General features: G+C 41.7%; 1 protein-coding gene across 1 annotated transcript; it reads left to right on the top strand.

Annotated features, from left to right (window-relative positions):
- Positions 1 to 283: 283 nt before the first annotated feature.
- Positions 284 to 8569, top strand: LOC146375270 (uncharacterized). The gene is made up of 5 exons (XM_084949485.1): positions 284 to 345; positions 1771 to 2246; positions 2404 to 2497; positions 3125 to 3199; positions 5198 to 8569. The coding sequence occupies exons 1-4, from the start codon at positions 336 to 338 to the stop codon at positions 3187 to 3189; spliced, it is 645 nt and encodes a 214-aa protein (XP_084805611.1). The 5' UTR covers positions 284 to 335; the 3' UTR covers positions 3190 to 3199; positions 5198 to 8569.
- The last annotated feature ends 16000 nt before the right edge of the window (positions 8570 to 24569 follow it).

Raw genomic sequence — 24569 nt, forward strand, 5'->3', positions numbered from 1 at the left:
GTGATGTCATGTTCTGTGTTGGCACAAGAAAGGGCTAAACATGTACTAAAAGCTTTAAGCGCTTTTTTAAAAAATCCAGCTTCACAGACAGTCTAATTTTTTTTTGTGCAGGGCCTTTATACATCTAGTTTCATGTCCACTTTAATAATGCATAGAGAAGTTTTCTTAAAGCTAAAGAAAGAGAAAACTACAAAGAAACAGAAAGTACAAACAAAGTTAGAGAGGCGTGTCTTATGATGGTTGAGATGAAAAACTGAAACTCAACCAAGCAGTTGTTTCAGTGTTCACTGGGTAGAGCATCTAAAACGTAGGAGAGTATATTTGGGGTGGATCAAATGACTGAAGGTTGGTGCAGCTTATTTGAATCTTTGTAAATACTGAAACATTTATAAATACTGTTGGTTTGTAGATCAAATAATTAACAAAGCATCAGAAATTTGTAATGTATATAATTTTATTCAGAAATCGAAATCGTAATTAGTATTAAACAAAATTGGTGAAAAAGAAGAATTTGTAATGTATTTATCTCATCTGATATTTTTTACAAAGCCCCATGTCTGTTTGCTGCTCATGAACTGACATGGACTAAAAGTACAGACGTGGGAAGTAATAAATCAGAATTTTCACTTAGGCTATCTGTACTTTACTTGAGTATTTATTTTACTGACAACTTCTGACTTTTCCTCCCTATATTTTAAAACAAATATCTACTTTCTACTCCTTACATTTTCAGAACATGCTTGCTACTTTTAGTTTAGTTATTTCAAGCCACGGCCAACCTTCAAACTTCAAACCGATTTGAGCCTGGACAGTAACGCATGAAAGGCAATTCTAATCGTGTATTAATCACCAGGAAATGTCGCATAAAAATAGAAGAAAGGCGCAAAACGTGTACCATACTCAGGGTTTAAAGTGGGTTGGTGTTTTTTTTCTTTTGTTTTTTTTAGATGTCCATATGCTGCGGTTGTGCCGGTGTCATGCCAAGGTAGTTATTCCCTACAGAATATATCAGGCTGACCCTGCCACAATCTGTTCCCCCTGTCAAAATCATGGACAAACAGTATCCCACATTCTTGTCTTTCAGCCACAGAAATGTGTTTTATAATAATAAAAAAGACAATAGTTTTCGGTAATGTACTCAGAAAGGTGTATTTTTCTTTCCAGCAGGCATAACTTTTGGCGATGTGCAACAATCAGAGCAAATAGTATTTTTGTAGGACGTCTGGAAATTAACACGAAGCCATTTACTTGTTGAGAATGTGGTATGCTGAGCATCAAAGTTTTATGAATAGGCTTTACACAGACATGATTATCCTCTTATTGGCAAAAAGTCTTTGGTTTGTTGAATAAACCCCCCTCAATACGTCATAAGAAAGTACTAAAAGTATAATTTTCTGTTTAAACCCACGAACTGGGCAATAATATAAAGACACTCATCTTTCACTTTTTCACAAAAATAAAACGTCACTACTTCCATGTCGCTCTGGCTGAAATGGAATCAGGTCAACTGGGATCTGCTCTCCCTGCCCAGCGTGAGCGAGCAAGGGGATCATAAGGGGAGTACTGGCCGTTTCTCAATATGCGTACTTGTCTGTACTTGCGCTCTCCTGGGCCTGTGGTACGCCAAGTTAGGGAAATTAACTTGTGATTCATATCTAATGAGCATTACAGTCAAATGACTAGTACTAATATATCACAAAAAAGTATCTTTAGAATTATCAAATTATTATCTCTCTGACTTTTAATCTTTGGTTTTGTCTATGCCTGCAGAAGGAAGTAAAGAAGGAAAACAAGAATGGATCAAAAGAGTGAAAAGAGAATTTCAAAATGGCCCACTTGCATCAAATGCTGTGTTTGGCTTTATTTTGATGGTCCTGGAAAGGTTGGTGGAGACAGAGTTTGAGTGTCCCTGTAAAGGGAAATGCTGGAATGGTGGGTTTGTGGCTGCATTCTTCATCTTTCCAGGGATTTTGGCCTTTGTGCTGATGGCTTCAGTTCAAGGACTGAAGTGCTCACGTGACGACAAAGACGATGCAATGAGATTCTTTCACTGCTGCATCCCCACATTTGTCTGGACGATCCTGTTGGTCTTTGATGGCCGCTACATTGCTTGTGCAATGACTGGTTGGTTAGGCAGGTATGTAACTGCTGACAAAGCTGCCCCACTGAAATGGTGTGAACCAGAAAATGGTGCCTTATATCAGGAAAGTCTGAAGAAATCTCAGGACTGGTACTTTCACTCTCAGGTAAATAAAAATTGCTTTTTTTAAAAATGTTAAGGAAAATTGATATGTAAAATGAAATAATATGCTCCCTGCAAAATGTGGTAATACAGCATTTATGACAGGTTTGATTCTAAATGGGTTTTTTTTTTCCATTCTTTATCTCTGTTCTTTGTTTTAGTGGGCTGGACTTTGCTTGGTCTTGGTCTTGGTCTTGGCCTTGGCCTCAGTCCTGATCATAAAATGCACCATGAATCAACGAAGTGCTTCTACAGGTACCTGTTCACTTTAACATATATTCAGTAGAAATGATAACAATGATAAATAAATTACAATTTACAACTTGTTTTTGTCTTTAAATGTCATGTATTTCACACACAAAAAGTATTATTGGAATGTTATGATATTATATTAATTGACATTAATTAAGTGACATTGTTACCAGTATTCTGATTGTATATTATTTTTTTAAGTGATAATGAGAAATTATTGTGTTTTATGCTTTGGTGTGCGCACATGTGCTGGCAGGGGTGCAGGAGAGAAAGGTGATGATGATTCTAAGGGCCAATGACTAAGAGTCAATTAGTCGTTATCATTATGAATAATTATGATTACTCAGCTGACCGTGAGCACTAGAACTGTACCTCTACAGGAGAAAGAGACAATAGAATAGCTATACTCAAAGTAAAGTCTGTGTTTCAAAAAACAAAAGTGAGACAGGTGGAAATTACACTCATAGAAAGTGTCCATGAAAGATTCTCCTATTGTTCATTAGCTTAATTCATTTTTTTAACAGAAAATAATGTTTTGGTGTTATTTTAGCCAACATGTAATCAGTGCAGACAGACTCTTTGTACATATGTCTACTAAAATACTTTTTCCTGCATCTGCCTCTTGCTCAGGCTCAGCTGTTAAACTCCAAACTCTCCCTACCAACACTCCTAGCACTAACCCCACTAATAACTGAAGAAGCATAGGTGAGTTCTTTTATGTCAAACAATGTTTTCTAACTGGCAGGAAGCCCCTTGGATGAGTGTGTACAGTCATGGCCAAAAGTTTTGAGAATGACACAAATATTAGTTTTCACAAAGTTTGCTGCTTCAGTGTTTTTAGATCTTTGTGTCAGTTGTTTCTGTGATGTATTGAAGTATAATTACAAGCACTTCATAAGTTTTAAATGCTTTTATTGAGAATTACATCACGTTTATGCAAAGAGTCAATATTTGCAGTGTTGGCCCTTCTTTTTCAAGACCTCTGCAATTCGCCCTGGCATGTTGTCAATCAACTTCTGGGCCAAATCCTAACTGATGGCAACCCATTCTTTCATAATCAATGCTTGGAGTTTGTCAGAATTAGTGGGTTTTTGTTTGTCCACCTGCCTCTTGAGGATTGACCACAAGTTCTCAATTGGACTGAGGTCTGGGGAGTTCCCTGGCCATGGACCCAAAATGATTTGTTCCCCGAGCTACTTAGGTATCACTTTGGCGTTATGGCATGGTGATCCATCATGCTGGAAAAGGCATTGTTCTTCATCAAACTGTTCTTAGATGGTTGGAAGAAGTTGCTTTCAAAGGATGTTTTGGTACCATTCTTTATTCATGGCTGTTTTTTGGCAAAATTGTGAGTGAGCCCACTCCCTTGGATGAGAAGCAGCCCCACACATGAATGGTCTCAGGATGCTTTACTGTTGGCATGAGACAGGACTGATGGTAGCGCTCACCTTTTCTTCTCTGGACAGTCCTTTTTCCAGATGCCCCAAACAATCGGAAAGGGGCTTCATCAGAGAAAATGACTTTACCCCACTCCTCAGCAGTCCACTCGCTGTACTTTTTGCAGAATATCAGTTCGTCCCTCATGTTTTTTTTGGAGAGAAGTGGCTTCTTTGCTTCCCTTCTTGACATCTGGCCATCTTCCAAAAGTCTTCGCCTCACTGTGCGTGCAGATAGACTCACACTTGCCTGCTGCCATTCCTGAGCAAGCTCTGCACTGGTGGCACTTTGATACCGCAGCTGAATCATCTTTAGGAGATGGCGCTGGCGCTTGCTGGACTTTCTTGGGCGCCCTGAAGCCTTCTTAACAATAATTGAACCTCTTTCCTTGAAGTTCTTGATGATCTGATAAACGGTTGATTTAGGTGCAGTCTTAGTAGCAATAGCATCCTTGCCTGTGAAGCCCTTTTTATGCAACACAATGATGGCTACATGTGTTTCCTTGTAGGTAACCATGTTTAATAGGAAGAACAACGACTTCAAGCATCACCCTCCTTTTAATGCATCCAGTCTGCTATTCTAACTCAGTCAGCATAACATAATGATCTCCAGCCTTGTGCTCGTCAACATTCTCACCTGAGTTGATGAGAACATTATTGAAATGATCTCAGCAGGTCCTTTTATGGCATGAAATGCTGAATGCTGAAATGCAGTGGAAATTGAATTTTTGAGATTAAGTTCATTTTCATGGCAAAGAAGGATTTTGCAATTCATCTGATCACTCTTCATAACATTCTAGAGCATATGGAAATTGCTATCATAAAAACTGAAGCAGCAAACTTTGTGAAAACCAGTATTTGTGTCATTCTCAAAACTTTTGGCCACAACTGTATTGTTCTGCATATATTTAGCACAATTCAGTAAGATAAATCATATTAAAACCTGAGTTTCACTAAGTCTTTTTACAGTGGTATATTTCAGTTGGCTATACCTCATTTAAAACTGATATTCAAAGAAGTTATATTTGCCATTACTTTATTATTATAAGTAAGTGCTTAAATTGGTGTTTTACGCCATTTAAAAGTTAAAAATATTTGTAGTTGGTGTATAGTACTAATCAATGTTCAAAAAAGATATGTAACAAATGGCTTGCATATATCTCATCAAGCTTGCAAAAAATAAACATAAATCTATTTATCAAAGCAAAATATTAATTTTGCAATATTAAAGTGGTGGGCCCAAAGTGATATATTTTTGTTTCCACAGGGCCCCAGTTTCCTTGGGTGTATCATCCTTCATTCAGTGGCCAAGAGAATATTGCAGGCCGAGAGATAAAAGTCCACGTTTTGAGATGTGGAGGTGGAAATGGTCAGACGTATATCAGCTAGGAAATTATAATTTTCGTCTCCTTAGGAGGGTTGTGTTTGGGACTCTGATGAACTTTTACTTACTTTTTCTGCAGGATTTTGCATTGGCACCGCCTTGCTTCCCTCTTTTCTCATTTTTTCCAGTTTGATTAAAAACATGCAAAGTCTGTATGTGTGTTATCTTTTCATCCTACAAGTTAACAAACTTTTGATAAATCTTTAGATTTAGGTAGCTTAGAAATGGAGAGAGGAAAAGCAAGAAAATAGACAGGCTGTTGACTCTTCTTGGGGGACTGGTAAAAGATTTTTAAACAGCTTATGAAATTTCCCCTTGTGGGACTAATAAAGGTATATCAAATCAAATATCAAATCAAATATTTAAAACGCATCATATGAGTGTGAAATAGTTAATTGCAACAAGGATTATTTAGAGAATACAGAAATATGAGGAGATTTTTTTTTTAAATTTAGTTTTATTTATCTAACTGAAGAGTGGGTAGTGCTCCTTGGACATTGGGAAACACAGACCAAATGAAACAACTGAGATGCTGTTGAAGTGCAGACTTTCAGCTTTAATTCAGTGGGTTGAACAAAAAGATTTGATAAAAGAAACTAAAGGATTTCTTAACACATTCTCTTCATTTCAGAGGCTCAAAAGTAATTGGACAAATTAAATAACTGAAAATAAACTGTTGATTTCTAACACTTGGTTGAAAATATTTTGCTGGCAATGATACCCTTATGACACAAGTATGAGGGAGAGCACAACACTAATAAAGAGAAACACAGGGCTTTAATACATTGAGGGATAAGGAGGAGAATGAGACAGAAGGAGAGCACAGCTGGGAGTAATTAGGTAGGACGAAACAAGGGAAGCAAAACTAGAAACACTGACATGAGACACAGACCTTCAAAGTAAAACAGGAAACATACTGACTGAACTCTTGACACGTAAACTTAACAGAGACGGTTAAGTCTCAGAACATAGAGACCTGAACAGTGGGACAGAAAGGCACAGAGTAGACAGAACATGGAACAGAGGGAAGCCACATAACAAAACCTAAGAACTAAAACTGTAACAGCCATAATCGAACCTAGTGTAACAATGAAAACTACAATAATCAAAACAGCACAACAAAGGACTCAGAACATAAACCATAATATAAAATATCAAAACACAAGAGACTCAAAATGGGTCACAATGACCTAGAACCGTGACACTGGGTTGCTTTAGCCTTTTTTTTGGTTGTTGTTACTCATTTTCCATCTGTATTATGAAACGCCATCCAATCAGTTTGACTGCATTTAGCTGGATGTGAGCAGACAGGATGTCTCTGAACACCTCAGAATTCATTCGACTGCTTCTGCCCCGTCTCACATCATCATCATCCTGTTGTCTTCCATGGATGACCAGGTCTTTTTGCAGCGCTGAGTTCATCAGTGCTTTCTTTCTTTCTCAGGATGGACCAAACTGTAGATTTTGCCACTCTTACTATTGTAGCAATTTCTCAGATTGTTTTTTTTTCTTTCACAGCTTAAGGATGGTTTGTTTCACACATGGAGAGGTGCTTTGACCGCATGTTGTCTATTAACAGCAAAATCTTCCAAATGCAAGCACCACACCTGAAATGCACTCCAGGCTTTTTATCTGCTTAACTGATAATGATATAACGTCCCTTTAAAAAGACATAGGCCCTTTGAAAAGAAGCTGAAACCCCTAAACCATTCATCCAATTTGAATGTTGATACCTTCAAATGATAGCTGAGAGTCTACACATTATGTCCACATCTGTTATATAACTATAATTGGAATATTTTTTGGTTAACAGGTAAAAAACAAAAACAAAAACAAATTGTGTCCAAATATATATTAACCATATATCAACCTAACTGTAAATGGCACTTCGATCTTGATAGACCAAAATGACATAACATGAAACCAGTGAAAACCAAAATCACAACAAAAATAATTAAATTGAATCACATGCTGATCCTATTTATGTCATAATGTGGCTCATTAATGTGGCTCCCTATGTGACACTAGATCCTGGGGGATCCTATACTGGATGAAGGGATCCTTTGGACAATCTGTGGCACAATTTGGCAGCATCAAATGCATAAAACAAAATGTCCCAGAAGCTGTGAAATGGATTCAGGTCTGGTGAAAGTGAGGGCCTGAGATCAATGCTTTCACCATCACCAACTACCTACACACTCTGGCTACATGAGACATGTACCAGGAGGAACTCAGGGATATGGAATAGAATAGAATAGAATAGCCCTTTATTGCATTTTACATGTACAACAAAATTATGACCAGCATAAGGTCTCATAATGGGTCTGAGGATTTACCAGAAGTCAAGGTACTGTTGGCTGACACACTGAGGTCTGTTCAACCCTTCAAAGATATGTTTTCTCAGACCATCTCCGGACCACTTGTAAAACCAGTCATGCTAAAAGAAGCAAAACTATCTTCATTTTTCTAAGGATTGCACAAAAATGTTTACAGGCACTGCTCTTGGAGGCTCTTACATAATTGTAAAATAAAATGACTGATTATCAAATTTAACAGCAAGAAGGGGCAGGAGAAAAAGGGGTGGGATATTATTGAGGTCTTAAAAAGAAAATAAAACTAAACCAGTCAGTTATAAAAATGTTCAGAGTGCAACGCATTTAAAAAGAGCCTTGGATTAAAGCAATGACAGGTTGGTGTGATCTAGTTTCATCTTTAAATATATATTGCTGTTGTGGTTTGTACATCAGTAGCACAGCATAAGAACATGCATATTAATTTGTGTCAACATTCCAAATATAGACTAAAGTTCAAAGTTAACAAAATGATTTAAAAAGGAACAAGTAATAGTTCATATCTTTATTACAAAGATGTAAGTCTGTGTTAATACTTTTAGTCCATGTTGGTTAATTAACAACATTATTTGCAGTTCTGATTAAATGCTAAACAGAAGCAGAGAAATGGTTCTAATGCTGGGCTAATGCTGGGCTTATGCTGGGCAGACACTGTGCGATTTTTTCAGTCGCGCGATTCAGCTCCTGCTCAAACTGTACGATTGACTCGCAGGGGTTAGAAGTTCGTAGGTCACGATGCAGGGTCTCACACTATACGGCCCGATGCTCTGATGCGACCTGAGTGCTCACACTGTGCGTCCATAAAATGAAGGTTATAACAGAAATTCTGTCGCTCGCTCTCCCTCTCTGTCTTTCACTCACATAGACACGCACACCACCACCATCACCACCATCAACTTTGCTAAATTGCTAATGAAAAACATTGATCAGGCAGCTGTGACTGAGCAGCAATGTAGATCCAACTATTTTCACGGTTGTTGTGGTCGTGATAATTTTGTGAGGCCACATCGAAAAGGCTCAGATGAGCTTGCCAAAGTTCTACAAGTTGTGCCTCCATGGCTTGTGTCCAGATCACACGCTGCACTGCCGTGCTGCGCCGTCTTTTTCGCTGACATTTGTGTTTGTGCGTGCGCAGTGTGAGAAACTGCGGTGACACCCTCACGATGGTCACGATTCACGACCAAGCGATTGATGATCGGTGTGGTGTAATCTATATTGATGTACATCATGCGCCACTAGGCGGCAGTACTTACCCTTTAGTCAGGGAATGGTGGCATGTAATCAGTACGAGAGTAAGCTAAAATAAAAGATGGTTGTTGCTCCATGATATCGCTTGAGCGGGGAGTTTTATTCAAGAGCCCAACACAACATGGTGTCAGAAGTGCACTCGCTCTAAGCGGTGAACTGAGAAAATTGAAAAGAGAGTCAGCTTGGCGAACGGCTAGCGACAAACATGACGGAGCAAGCAGCAGCTCTACCGGCGGCAACTGGCCCGGTTATGGCAGCTCCACCAGCGGCTACTTTCACCATCAAGCCACCGGAACCGTTCGACTTCGCAAAGCCCCAAGAATGGGAGAAGTGGATCAGACGTTTCGAGCGTTTTAGAATGGCAAGTAATCTGAACGGTTCAACAGATGCTAACCAAGTGAACACATTAGTTTACTGCATGGGAGACGAGGCTGACGACGTGCTAAGGGGACTTGACCTAACAGACGGGCAGCGCCAGCAGTACGATGCGGTCAGAAATGCTTTTGATAGACATTTTGTCCCCAGAAAGAATGTGATTTATGAAAGAGCAAAGTTTAATAAGCGAGTACAACAGCCAGCAGAAACAGTTGACTCCTTCATAACAGCTCTATATGCTCTCGCTGAAAACTGTGAATATGGTGAACTTCACGATGAACTTTTGAGGGATAGGCTCGTTGTGGGTCTTAAAGATTCATCACTGTCGGAGAGAATGCAGCTCAACAAAGATTTGACCCTAACCAAAGCTATCACAATGGCGAGACAATCTGAGGAAATAAAAAGACAGCAAACTGACCTAAGAGGTGAAAGCAGCACTGGCAAAACAGCCGTGGATGCCGTGCATGTCAGAAAATCACAGCCAAATAAATTCAGAAGCAGAGAGCAAAAGCAGTTCAAGCCACAAAAACCACAAATAACAAAACAAGAGAATAAAACATGTTCTAAATGTGGAAAAGCACAGATGCACCCAGCAGCACAGTGCCCAGCTAAAAATGCAGAATGCCACAACTGTGGGAAACGTGGACACTACGGGAGAGTTTGTAGGTCTACAACTGTGCATGAGGTGGCAGACAGTGCAGATGGACTTTTCCTAGGTGAACTGGATTCAGGAGAAGACCCGTGGCTTGCTAACATCTGCGTGAGAGGCAAAAGCATGACATTTAAATTAGACTCGGGGGCAGATGTCACAGCTATCTCAGAGGAGACATTCAAAGACATTAAGCAGCCAGATGAGCATTTGCAAAAAGCTGAAAAGCCACTGTATGGACCAGGAGGGGCAGCACTGACCGTACTTGGGTCCACGAAGGAGGACATTTCCTACAGTGACAGGAGCACTACAGAGACAATCTATGTAGTCAGAAATCTGCGTGTAGCTCTCTTAAGCAGGACAGCTTCTGTGAGACTGAAACTAATTGCCCGAATGGACAATGTTGACCTTGAGACAGTGAAGAAAGCGTACCCGAAACTATGTGATGGGCTCGGGCTTGTTCAAAAACCATACACGATTAAGCTGAAGCCCGATGCTAGACCTTATTCACTGAAAGTGCCAAGGCGTGTTCCGCTGCCACTACTGGGCAAAGTCAAAACAGAGCTGGAGAGGATGGAACAGTTGGGAGTAATCAGTCGTGTGGAAGAGCCCACAGACTGGTGTTGCGGCATGGTCGTAGCCCCCAAAAAGGACAAAGAGAAAGTCCGCATCTGTGTGGACATGACACCGTTAAATGGGTCAGTGTGTCGTGAAAGATATATCCTTCCCTCTGTAGACCAAACGCTAGGCATGCTCACAGGTGCGCAGTATTTCTCCAAGCTCGATGCTAACATGGGCTTTTGGCAAATACCGCTGTCCAAAGAATCTGCTCTCCTCACCACATTTATTACGCCATTTGGTAGGTACCATTTCAATCGTTTGCCATTTGGTATTTCCAGTGCACCGGAGCATTTCCAAAACATGATGGTGACGGAAGTGACAGCCGGCCTCGCAGGAGTCGTGTGCCACATGGACGACATCCTGGTCTGGGGATCCACGAGAGAGGAGCACGACATGAGACTCCACGCTGTCCTCGACCGTGCAGAGAAGGCGGGCGTCACCCTGAACATGTCAAAATGTGAGTTTGGCAAAAGAGCAGTGAAATTCTTAGGATTCATTGTGTCATCTGAAGGCATGAGTCCTGACCCTGACAAAACTAGCGCGGTGCAGAATATGAAAGAGCCAAGCACCGTGAGTGAGCTTAGGAGCTTCTTAGGAATGGTGAATCAGCTGGGGAAATTCATCCCAAACCTCTCCGAAAAAGACAAACCACTGAGAGACTTGCTTTCAACTAAAAACATGTGGTACTGGGGGCATGAGCAACAAAACGCGTTTAACAGTTTAAAACAAGAACTGTCATCTGCACCAGTACTACAGCTTTACAACCCAAACAAACCCCAAAAGATCTCAGCAGATGCCTCTTCATACGGGTTGGGGGCAGTTTTGCTACAGAAAGACAATGACGTGTGGTCACCAGTCGTGTATGCCTCGCGATCATTGACAGCCACAGAGCAGCGCTATGCTCAACTGGAAAAAGAAGCGCTGGCGCTCACCTGGGCCTGTGAAAGATTCAGTGACTTTATTCTAGGGCTACACTTTGAGCTTGAGACCGACCATAAGCCACTTGTGAGCCTACTTGGAGGACAAGCCCTGGATTTGCTTCCACCGCGGATACAGAAATTCCGCATGCGCCTAATGAGGTATTCTTACACTATAAGGCACATTCCAGGCAAAAGCCTCACCACAGCCGACACGCTGTCACGGTTACCGCTGGCAGGCAGCGCGATGCCCAGAGACAATGATCTTATGGAGGACACCGATATTTACGTTGACGCAGTGCTGGAGGGCCTTCCTACTAGCAGCAAATACCTTACAGATCTCCGTGAGCAGCTACAGTCTGACAGCGTCTGTTCCCTAGTCATGAAGTTCTGTGCAGAGGGCTGGCCGGACAGGAACCAGCTGCAGGGAGTGGTGAAACACTACTGGTCTGAAAGAGCAGTTTTGAGTGTACACAATGGACTACTACTGTGAGGCACGAGGTTGGTCATACCTGCAAACATGCGAAATGCAGTTTTGGACAAAATACACGAGGGACACCAAGGGGTAGTTAAGTGTAGAGAACGTGCGCGACAAGCAGTGTGGTGGCCAGGCTTGAGTAATCAGATCAGTGAACTTGTCCTTAAGTGCAGGCTGTGCATACAGGAGAGGGTTAATGTGAGGGAACCTCTTATGCCCACACGTTTACCTGAGAGGCCATGGCAGAATTTAGGAGCTGATTTGTTCACACTAAAAGACAAAAACTATCTGTTGGTAGTAGATTATTTCTTGAGATATGTCGAGATTGCTCAACTCAGCCCAACTCGTTCAGCCAATGTGATTGTGCATTTAAAGTCAATATTTGCACGCCATGGAATACCTGAAGCATTGATTACCGATAATGGCCCACAATTTGCATGTCAAGAAATGAGAGACTTTGCAAAGGACTACTGTTTTGAGCATGTCACCAGTAGTCCCAGGTACCCGCAGAGCAACGGTGAGGCGGAGAGGGGCGTCCAGACCATCAAGAATCTCCTCAAAAAAGCTAGCGATCCATACAAGGCATTGCTGGCATACAGAACAACAGCACTGGCGAATGGCTACAGCCCGGCTCAACTTCTCATGGGGCGCAGGCTTCGTACTACCTTGCCAATGCTTCCTGAAACCTTACAGCCCCGTCTGCCTGATTTTCAGCAGGTTTGTTGTTCAGAGAGAGAGAAACGGCTGAGACAAACCGAATGTTTTAACAAAAGGCATAGAACAAGAGAACTGGATAAATTGTTGCCAGGGCAACCAGTCTGGATCACGGATGCAAAAGCACAGGGCACAGTGACATCAGTCCACCCAACTCCACGATCGTACATCATCAGTGGCCCCCAAGGGACAATCAGAAGGAACCGCAGTCATCTTGTGCCGATCCCACAAACAGAGACTCAAACCGAAGCAAAACTGATCCAGTCCACTCCTACAGAGACTGTTTCTGAGCCTAGCGCACCCCATACACCAGGTGTGGTTAGAACCCGGTCTGGTAGGGAAGTGATTAAACCGAAAAGACTTGATCTGTGAAGCTAATTGTTTGGAAAGGGTAAAGTTGTATTTCAAATGCTAAGTTGTGGTTTTGAGAGTAGCATGTTTAAAAGGGAAAATGGTTGGACATCTGTTACACGAGAAAAGAAAGTGTTTATGAAAATACCGAGTTTATGTTTCCTGAAATGCTGGGGTATGTCTGTATTGAAAAAAATATTATGCAGTTATGTTTGTTTGAAGAGCAAAAGAATGTACCAGCCTAACTTCAGTAAGGGGGATGTGGTGTAATCTATATTGATGTACATCATGCGCCACTAGGCGGCAGTACTTACCCTTTAGTCAGGGAATGGTGGCATGTAATCAGTACGAGAGTAAGCTAAAATAAAAGATGGTTGTTGCTCCATGATATCGCTTGAGCGGGGAGTTTTATTCAAGAGCCCAACACAACAATCGGGAGCTGGTCGTGAGGTGTTAATCGCTTCTCGTTACCCCACGTATACTACACGATGCACGATGAAGGCCAAAATCGGGCCGATCGCCAAAACGGTCGCACGACTCAAAAATCGGCTCAAAATGGGCCAAAAATCGCACAGTGTAATGCTGGGCTTACACTATGCGATTTTTGGCCCATTTTTGATTTTTGAGTAACACCTCACGACCAGCTCTGAAATCAACCTGTTTGAAATCCTCGCGACCGTCGTGAGGGTGTGTCACCGCAGTTTCTCACACTGCGCACGCGCAAACACAAATGTCAGCGAAAAAGACGGCGCAGCACGGCAGTGCAGCGTGTGATCTGGACACAACCCATGGAGGCACAACTTGTAGAACTTTGGCAAGCTCATCTGAGCCTTTTCGATGTGGCCTCACAAAATTATCACGACCACAACAACCGTGAAAATAGTTGGATCTACATTGCTGCTCAATCACAGCTGCCTGATCAATGTTTTTCATTAGCAATTTAGCAAAGTTGATGGTGGTGATGGTGGTGGTGTGCGTGTCTATGTGAGTGAAAGACAGAGAGGGAGAGCGAGCGACAGAATTTCTGTTATAACCTTCATTTTATGGACGCACAGTGTGAGCACTCAGGTCGCATCAGAGCATCGGGCCGTATAGTGTGAGACCCTGCATCGTGACCTACGAACTTCTAACCCCTGCGAGTCAATCGTACAGTTTGAGCAGGAGCTGAATCGCACGACTGAAAAATCGCACAGTGTCTGCCCAGCATAATAAAAATGCAACTTAGATTTCCACTGTTGGTTATTATTATAAAAAAAACAACCTTCTTTCACACTAACTTTCTCAAAATAAAAAGACTGAGGTACTGCAGTTTTTTTAGTAGTTGTAGGCTTTTTCACCTCAGTTCATTTGTAAATTATGAGCAGTACAGTCAGAGCAAAGACATCAAATCATTTGTTAAATCATTTGTTAAAAGATAAATTTGATCTTTTTTGTTCTTCTGCAGATACAAGTAAAGAGATGCCAAAACGCTGGTATTCCACCTTGAGAGAAATAGTTAAAAATCGCCCACATGCATCAAATGTTGTGATTTCCGTCCTTCTGGTTGTTTTAGAAAAGTTACTGGATATGGAATTTGTATGTCCATGTAAAGGGCGGCGTGAGAATGCTTCTTTTGTATCTGCATTCTTCATTCTTCCTGCAGTTTTGGCCTTTCTTCTGATGATCAGTCTCCAAATTGGGACAGTCACATCTGCTGAGTCCAACAAAACACAGAATGAAAGCAATGAAGAAAAAAAAAGCAAGTGCAGAAAGACAAAGGAAGATTTATGTAAATTCTGTGAGGAGGCGAAAAGACAAACAAAAGAAATTGACAAAAACTGCATAATCCCTGCAGTTGCATGGATAATCATTCTGCTCTTTGATGGCCGCTACGTTGCTTGTGGAATGACAGAATGGCCAGGGACATATGTAACAGCTGATAAAGCTGCTCTAGTCAAATGGTGTGAAACAGATAACAGCACCTTAAATGAGAAACAACTGATGAATTCTCAGGATTGGTACTTTCATTCTCAGGTAAAGAAATTTTTATTTGTTCTTCTCATTGTACATAACTTATGTTAAATAAGATCATTAGACTCTTTGATCAATGTTTTTATCATACAACAGCGTTAATGGCCAGTTTCATTTTAATACAAAAAAAAAAGTTTTTGTCTATTCTTAAACTCTGTTCCATGGTTTAGTGCGCTGGACTTGTTTTTACACTGTTGGTGGCCTGTCTGGGATGCTGCATACGTATACGGAAATGTTGCCCAAATAAAAATACATCTTCTGGAGAAAATGGCACTGGAAATGAAACTGCTCCCAATAATGATGAGACTGAAGGGACTAAGGCTGAAGAAGTCATTTCGTTGACTGACGTTTCTCCAACTGTCCAGTCCAGTTGAACAGAATTAACCGTTTGGGAAGATTCAGAAAAGCTATTCCTGGCCTTGTGGCCAAATTTGACCCCGTGGTTTCCCTAGTAAACCAATGGGGTCGGCTCTGACCCCATTCTCCAGGGTTAAATTGTGAAACATTGTCTATATGGAAGCAAAGATATGCTTACATCTTTGCCCAATATCTTATTTATTTTGAATACTAGAGTTAAGAGCATAGCAACTTTGACTGATAGGCATTTTACTGCCACAGTCAGCTGTAGCCAACAAGCTGTCACACCACATTTGTGTAAGGTATCCGAATGAAGTAAATCACTGATATAAAGCAAGGATGTACACTGTAAAAATGTTACTCGCACATCACACACATCAGCAGATGCTGTGGCTGTGCTTTACGTTTGGAGCTGATTTCACTTGCAATTATAACTTAAACACAAATACATCAAAACTGAAAGACAGTTCCCACTTGTTATATTTTATTCTCTATTGTTTTTAATCAATTAATTAAATAAAAATAAGAGATTTGAAAAGGTGACTATTTATACAGAAATTCACAAGAGTCTGGGCAATTTATATTGCAAGGTAAAAACTCAACAATAAGACAGCGAGTGGAGACAGTGAGGTGAAAAGACTCAAAATGAAGCAAACACTTACAGAAAAAGTTTGGATTACTGACAGACTTACAGAGGTGGTTTTCAGGGTGTGATCCATTCAACCAAAGCCAACATGACTGAAAGAGAATCCCAATAAACAAATTAACTGCTAGAGAGGTTCATTTTCATTTAAACTATATTTGAACATAATGAGAAGCAACGACAGGTAATGCCACCTGGTGGATAGTGGCTGCATAACCATGAAGACAAAAATGAAAAACCTATATATTTGCGATATATATTTCATAGTATATGTTAGGAATACGAACTTTTTCATTAGCCTCAGCATGAAGTATATGTATATATATAAATTCCCCTCTCACCCCTGTTAGGCGTCTATCCTTCAAGCCCTCTACCAGAGGCCTGGAAGCTTGAGGGTCCTGCACAGTATCTTAGCTGTTCCTAGGACTGCACTATTCTGGACAGAGACCTCAGGTGTTTTTCTTGGGATCTGTTGGCGCCACTCGCCTAGCTTGGGAGTCCCCGCACCTAGTGCTCCGATTACCACTGGGACTACTGCTACCTTAACCCTCCACATCTCTTCGAGTTCTTTTCTCAGCCCTTGGTATTTCTCCAGCTTCTCGTGTTCTTTCTCCCTGATCTCACCATCATTCGATATCACTACATCTATCAAAACAGCCATTTTCCTCTGCTTGTCTACCACTCCTATGTCCGGTTGGTTAAACATCAGCAGTTTGTCTGTGAGTATCTGGAAGTTCATAGGGGGTGTTAGCTTGGTCGTGGACCACCGTAGGTTAATCTGCTCTTATGTTCTGGATTGTCTCATGGGCATCTTTAAAGAGACTGCACCCGGGGTCTTGCCTGCTGTGATAGACCTCAGCCTCTATGGATCTTGTGCTCAGAGCTTGTTCATGTGCTGCTATGATTAGTGCCTCTGTGCTGTCCTTCAGTCCAGCTTTGTCCAGCCAATGGTAGGATTTCTGGATGTCTTTTGTTTGTTTGTTTGTTTGTTTGTTTTTTTCTTAAAAATACTTTTTTTTACAGAGTACAGCATTGAAACAGTGCTTCCTCTTTCTTCACCAAGACAATCCTGGAGTGGCTTTAAGACTCTTCCTGTACTTTCATAGAACATCTGTGTGATGGATGTGCAGATGCTCCCCATGCTACATGAGCTTGAATGGCTTTTTAAAAAAAATCCATTTGGTAATAAATACAGAGCGTATGTTGTGCAAAAACTTAACCTTGATAGGAAGTTTGATTATATAGAAGAACCAGCTGATCAACCAATAACAAGTACAAACCTGGATCATGGTTTTTTTGGGGGGTTTTTTTGTTTTTTTTATGGAGAAAGGGAGAAAGAATAAAAGAAAGAGGGGGAGAGAAAGAAAAATAGAGGGGAGAAGAGATGGTGAGAAAGGCGGGAAGAAAGAAAGAAAAACAAACAAAACACCTGGATCACCTGTATGGAGAAAAAAACAAAACAGAAGAGAAAACAAACAAAAAAGAGCAACATAATAAATGCAACACCATTACAATAAACTAGCTATCAGTAGATAACAGTAGATACTAAATATTAAATGTTATTGTGCAGTACACAAGATCAACAGCGCACTATGTGCTTTGAGGTAGCAGCCAAGAAAGTGTAGACCTGTGAGCATGAACGCGCTTGTTTTTAAAAGGTTCCTACATGTAATGATCTGTTAGAGGGTGTGGGGAGCCACAGCCCCGTCCACCAGGGCATGAAGCAGGTGTGGAGGAGATCAAAACTCCAGACATCCAGAGGCCCTCAGAACACAAGAGACCAAGGAAGACCAACAGAGGGGCAGCTGCGCCACTATCCCAGAAAGAGCTGAGGAGAGTCCCAGATGAGGGGTCACTCAGCAGCCGCAGAGCATAAGCCAGGGGGGGTTGCAGTGACGTGCCTGGGAGCTCCGCCGGCAGCCAGCTGCGCCAGAGTGACCGAGCCCCAGGCCGAGAGGCCGAGAGGCCGAGGGCACCCCACCCCCGAAGTGGCCCGAGCGAGCCCCAGGTAGCAGGCCCCGATAAGCAGCCACCAAGGAGTGAGCCGGTGTGTACCTGGACGCCCATCCCCGGACACAAAGACCCACCAACGCACCGATGTCTGAGGGCGTCTGCCACTGGCAGGGGAAGTGGTGGGGGGAGATAGGCCTCCATACCTTGGAGGGCCTGAGATGTCCCCAGAGAGGTGGCGTCTGATACCCGACCTGACATATGGACACAGACATACAGGCACACACAGATACAAACATCCCCACCCTCATGCTCTCATATGCAATTACTCAACACTCACCCAACGTGGAGACAGACATAAAGAGACACTGTACACACAATCACACTCCCCAAGCGTACTCTAAGCCCCGGTTCTAGGTACCCTTGCCCCTGGAGGGGGAAACTGCACCCAGACCCAGGTGGTGTTACCCTTTTCCCTGTGGTGGGGAGATGCAGACCGCCCTGACTCCGCAGCAGCAGGGAGGCCCCACATTCCAGACCCCAGTCGGACGGCCAACTCCTCCTCCTAGCCCCCCCGCTCCAGCAGGCCGCAGAGAACGGGAGTGTGAGAAGACTCCAAACCTCCCTCCGCCCGCTCATATGTAGTGTTGATGCATGTGTTCTAAGGTGCATTTAAAACCCAGGAGGACATGGAGCTACCTGCCAGAGAGCAGCAGGTAAGCGCATAGCCCCTCCTGATAGCCCTCAATGTCTACGTGTATTTAAAATTGAGAGGTGGGCAACGACGCCAGGGGTGAGGTGTACACCCTGATGGTAATTCGGAGTCCGTGTAGCGTGCCCACCCCCAAGATCCTATATGTATGTGTTATGAGAGTGTGAGTAATGTGAATGTCTAAGTTGTGAGATAAAATTGAGGCACAGGCAGCCAGAAGGGGACAGAGGGGGGGGATGCCTCCCCTGCACCCTGGTGATACACCTTTACCCCAAGGCCCTGCATGTGTGGGTGATTGTGGTGGAGCGGGAAGAGGGAGGCAGCTGGAGATGGGGAGGGAAGGAAGGGAAAAAAAAAAAAGGATTTCTGGATGTCAGCCACTTTCTTTATCTGCTGGTGATACAAACCGTGCTGGGTCTTGTCATGATGGTACATGATGGCATTCCTTTCTGTGCCCCAATCATGCATTGAACTATGTGCCTGTTCATCTTACCTGCTATGATGGTTTGTGCAAACAAACAAGGAGTTTGACTCCAGCTCACTTTGCTCTCTGCATACAAAAATAAACGTTTTAAATAGGCAATTTTAAAAAGGAAATATAGAAACAGGCATATATACACAAGTAGAAGGTAAATACAAGGAGAAAATAAAAAGTAAGAAAAATACAAGTTACAGAAAGTCTTAAGAAATTACAACTAACTACAACTGTGCATGAATGACAGATATAATAATAATAATAATAACTTTATTTATGAAGCGCTTTCAAACAAAGTGATGTATAGCTATTTGAAACTAATAAGATAAATAAATAAAAGCCATACATAGCAATACAAGTAAAAAAAAACACAATACAAGTTAAAAACAGTAAGAATTTAAAAACTAGAAGGCATAGAATTAAGACATGTAGGACAGGGTGAACAAATGTGTCTTCAACTTAGTTTTAAAAACCTCCACAGAGCATGCCTGCCTAATATCTTGAAGGAGGTTGTTCCACAAAAATGGGGCGCAAAAAGAAAAAGCACGCTCTCCTTTTGTCTTTTTTCTGATTCTAGGAACCTTTAAGGGGGGATGGAACATAAAGGTGTAGAAGGTCGGCAAGGTATGAAGGTGCCAATCCATTTAAAGCTTTGTAGGTGAGCAGCAGGACCTTAAAATCTGCTCGAACCTGACAAGGTAGCCAATGAAGAGATCTCCGTACAGGGGCGTGCTCAACTTAGAACAACCTGGATTTACCCTAGTTATTAATTTTAATGATTCCCATAACTTTGGGCTTTTTGTCATGATCCCTGGGTGTTATTTTTTTAGTTTAATGAATATTATGAGTTCTATTCGTCTTTCTTGATCGTTTATGGTTGTGTCTATAGTGTAATCTGCTCCTGGTCCCTCGTTTCCCTGTGTGTGTGTGTGTGTGTGTGTGTGTGTGTGTGTGTGTGTGTGTGTGTGTGTGTGTGTGTGTGTGTGTGTGTGTGTGTGTGTGTGTGTGTACTGTAGTGTGGTGGCAAAACCAGGCCTAGAGAGTCTCCCAACTTTGAACCAGCCACACCTGGGATAACAACATGTTTTCACTCCCAAAGCATAATATTTGAGGCTAGGTGACAAATCGTCAACATATTACGCTTCCAGGCACCCAACACATCCCTAAATGATGAGAACGGAAAAATGAAGAAACATGAGAACCGTTTGGATAAGTTAATGGTTAGGGATAAGATTTTCTGTGCGCAGAGACCGTGCCAGCAGTGCGCAATTGCGCACGTGCACAGCTTATAGGGAACATTGATGACAAGCAACAGGGGTGGGTAAAGGGTGCAACATCGGAAGGGAATAAGCGTCGAAGGCGTTTGGAAAGGGAGGGGGGATGAGTGTGTGCAAATGAGATATGAACTGGCAACAGAGCAGATCAACTCATGAGAAAAATGTTTACTGAGGTCATAGAGCCAAGGAGACCATGGTTGTATAGACTTCACCACAAGAGGACTTAATTTTGCAATCATGAGTCCCCCCCTGCTGGTCATAAGAAGAATAGTGAACCGTCATTTTTATCCCTCAGCCTGGAAAGGCTGATGGGGTATTGTCTGGCAGCATAGATATGCAAGTTTTGTGATGTGACACGGGACTTTGAAAAGGCTCAGGGGCAGCACTGGTGAACGCCAGGATTGGTCTAATAGCCAGCACTGCAAACTGGCTTCACTTTTAAGTTGTGCCCATATTCTATAAATAGTCTATTGGCAAAATGCACTGATGTAGTACTAAACTGTCACACTGTCAGCTAACCTGAATAGAAAGGTGTCTCAATTACTCTAAAAGTTGCACAGAAATATTTGCAGAGGCACAACAACACATATCTTGTAAAAGAATATTTCTCAACATTAAATATGAAGTGAAACTACAAAGAGAAGAAGAGGGGCGTGTCTCAATTTGGTTTAGAAGAAAATCCAGCCAATCATTTCAAAGTGGAGAGCATCTAAAGAGCAGTGGAGTATATCTGGAATGGCTCAAAGGCCAAAAGGTTGGTGTATTTTCATTGACCAGTTTAAAAACCGTTGTTGAATTTCTTGCTAATAAAATTATAACAACTAGAGAAAAAAAAATACTTAAGACTGCTTCTTTTCTACTGACCTCAGTATTAGACCCCATTACTGTATTTCATCTATCTTTACTATCTCACTGTACTACATTATTCCAATGGAGCACATTGCTCTCAGACTGTGGGCTTACTTTGTGCTTCCTAGAGTTTCCAAGAGCAATAATCTTCATTTCTTCTGTGGAACCAGATTCCTTAGGTTTCCTTTTGATAAAATTTATAGTTACAGCTGAATTAAGTGACTCCGACCACCGATTAGATAGGCTGCTGGAGGACTTTCCATCACGTACTATGCACTTCTTCTCTACTCCCCATGTCTTTATCATCATCATCATCATCATCAACTTTATTTATAAAGCACTTTAAAACAACCACAGCTGACACAAAGTGCTGTACATTGGAACTGTAAAATAAAATTACATGAGATATAAATAAAAAACAAATAAAAGAAGAGTGAAATCATTAATTAAATAACTACTTCAATTAAAAGAGAAAACTAAGTCTCACTGAGGTTAAAAGCCAAGGAATAAAAGTGGGTTTTAAGACGTGATTTAAAACTGGACAGTGAAGGGGCCTCTCTAACGTGCATGGGCAAATTATTCCATAATTTTGGAGCCACAATAGAGAAGGCCCTGTCCCCTCTGAGCTTCCTCCTGGATCTCGGTACCTCCAGGAGCAGCTGGTCAGCTGACCTGAGAGACCGACAGGGTATGTGGGGATGAAGAAGCTCAGAGAGGTAAGGCGGAGCAAGACGTGAAGGCATTTAAAAACAAACATAAGAATTTTAAAATTAACTCTAAAAGACACAGGCAGCCAGTGCAGGGAGGCTAGCACGGGGGGTATATGCTCTCTTTTTCGAGTTCCTGTTAGGAGTCGTGCAGCCGCATTTTGAACCAGCTGCAGACGTGAGAGCAATGACTGACTGACCCCCACATAAAGTGAGTTACAGTAGTCCAGGCGGGAAGAAATAAAAGCATGGATCACTGTTTCAAAGTGCTGCCTCGAAAGAAAAGATTTTACTCTTGCCAGTCGCCTTAAATGATAAAAACTGGACTTCACCACTGCTCTGATTTGGTTGTCCAATTTAAAATCACTGTCCAACTTAAAACCAAGGTCAGTAACAACAGATTTAAAATAGACTTCCAGGGATCCTAAAACAACAGAGGAGGACTCACAGGGACCACTGGGTCCAAACACCAACACTTCTGTTTTCTTTTCATTAAAATTTAAAAAGTTTAGAGCCAACCAAGCTTTAATGTCATCTAGACATGTCAAGAGAGGTTTTATGGAGATGCCATCCTTGTGTTTTAGTGGCAAATAAATTTGGCAGTCATCGGCATAACAATGAAATGAGATCCCATGCCTTCTAAGGATAGAACCCAGAGGCAGTAGATACAGTGAAAAGAGCAGTGGCCCTAAAATTGAGCCCTGTGGGACGCCGCATGACAGAGGAGCAGAAGACGATTCGTAACCGAGAAGGCTGACAGAGAAAGTTCTATCTGACAAATAAGACCTAAACCAATTAAGTGCAGTGCCACCAATACCCACTACATCATGTAATCGAGAAATTAGAATATTGTGGTCTACGGTGTCAAAGGCAGCAGTTAGGTCAAGCAAGACAAGAACAACATGGTTACCAGAATCACATGCCAGAAGGATGTCATTAAAAACCCTTAATAATGCAGATTCTGTGCTGTGAAGGGTTTTAAAACCTGATTGAAAAACCTCAAAGATTCCATTTTCATCTAGAAAATCTTTCAGTTGACTAAAAACAATTTTCTCTAAAACCTTGGAGACTAAAGGCAGCTTGGAAATAGGCCTATAGTTCGCTAAAACTGTGTGATCAAGGCCAGGTTTCTTAAGCAGTGGCTGTACTACTGCATGTTTGAAATTTGCAGGAACCATGCCAGAAGACAGACTGCTGTTAATAATGTCGAGGACATACTGTTGTATACAAGAAAAAATTTCTTTAAAGAATTGTGGAGGGACAGGATCCCGTGGGGAACCTGTGGGGTTAATATGGCGAACCACATCCTCTAAAGTGGAGAGGGTCACAAGCTCAAACTGAGTGAAAACAGCAGCGCAAGGGACAGATTTATGTGCTAGTACTGCATGTTATTCACTCTGCCTCACAGTTTGCATTGTGTTCTTGTCTCTCTGTGTCTTGTTTTTTGTATTTTCTTCCCCCTCGGCCCCCAACTAGTTGTGAAGATGGCTGCTCCCTCCCTGAGCCTGGTTCTGCCAGAGGTTTCTTCCTAGTAAAGAATTGTTTTTCCTTCCCATCATGGCGACTGCTGCTCATAAAGGATTGTCTCATTATCTAATATTGCAGGATCTTTGCATTACAACACAAAGAAACTTGAGGTGGCTGTTGTGGCGTTATGTTGGTGCCATGGAAACAGAATTTAATTGAGTGTTGGACCCTCCCCTGGTGGGCACTGTAAAATATAATACAACCTCAAAGTATATTGATGAAGAATTCTATTTTATTGAGCTACATACAATTCTATTATTATGGCTGTTTCTTTTACAGTCTGTTATGCTTTGTGGTTTTTTTGCTAACTCCTTTATACTTATTTCTTAGAACAACTTATTTTCTTTGCTGTGTTTTTGATATGATTGTTTTCATATTTGTAGATAAAATAAAAACCACGTTTTGAACAGTACACGTCCCTGTTAGCCCTTTGCCTACTCTGCCCCTCACACATCACTGCTTCCTTACAATGATGCTGTCTTTTATCAGCATGACTGTCCTGAATTGATGATGAATTAGTGTATTTTTTATCACTTTTGTGCTTTTCATTTATTTGTTTTTTAAAGATGTATTTGTATGTGTAGGTTTATTGTGACATTAAATTGAACCTATCAGCCTCTCAGAGGCTTGGTATTTTCTGCCTTACCTTATTTCCATCTGAGGTTCAGAACATTATGCCCCTCTATCTTTCAACAATGAAGTATCATAAAAGGCATTTTGTTGTGTATTATCTTCATGGGCCAGCAGGTCTCTCCAAATCCTCATCAACTTGTTCTGGGTGTCCCAGCTTCTCTTTCAAAACCAACATAGTTTATGGAGAGGTGTAATACGGGCAAAGAAAATGCTCTTCTAATTAGATTTTCCATAAACTAGATCCTTAAATAATGTAATGAGTTTACAGCCTAAGAGTTCAAACACTAAATTTACTCAGCCTTCTGTCTCCAGGCAGCATACAGAGACATTGTTTGAAGACAAATCCAGTCACGTCTCTGCTCTTACTTGATCTTTGATCCAGAGGTAAAGCAAGGCCTGGGCTGCCATCAG

Source organism: Perissodus microlepis, chromosome 13, assembly GCF_051167445.1.
Source record: "Perissodus microlepis isolate ML-2025 ecotype Zambia chromosome 13, ASM5116744v1, whole genome shotgun sequence".
Lineage (NCBI taxonomy): Eukaryota > Metazoa > Chordata > Actinopteri > Cichliformes > Cichlidae > Perissodus > Perissodus microlepis.

Coding starts and splice junctions, on each gene's coding strand:
- LOC146375270 (XM_084949485.1), top strand. Junction 2,247..2,403: donor ACTGGTACTTTCACTCTCAG/GTAAATAAAAAT, acceptor TCTTTGTTTTAG/TGGGCTGGACTTTGCTTGGT. Junction 2,498..3,124: donor TCAACGAAGTGCTTCTACAG/GTACCTGTTCAC, acceptor CCTCTTGCTCAG/GCTCAGCTGTTAAACTCCAA.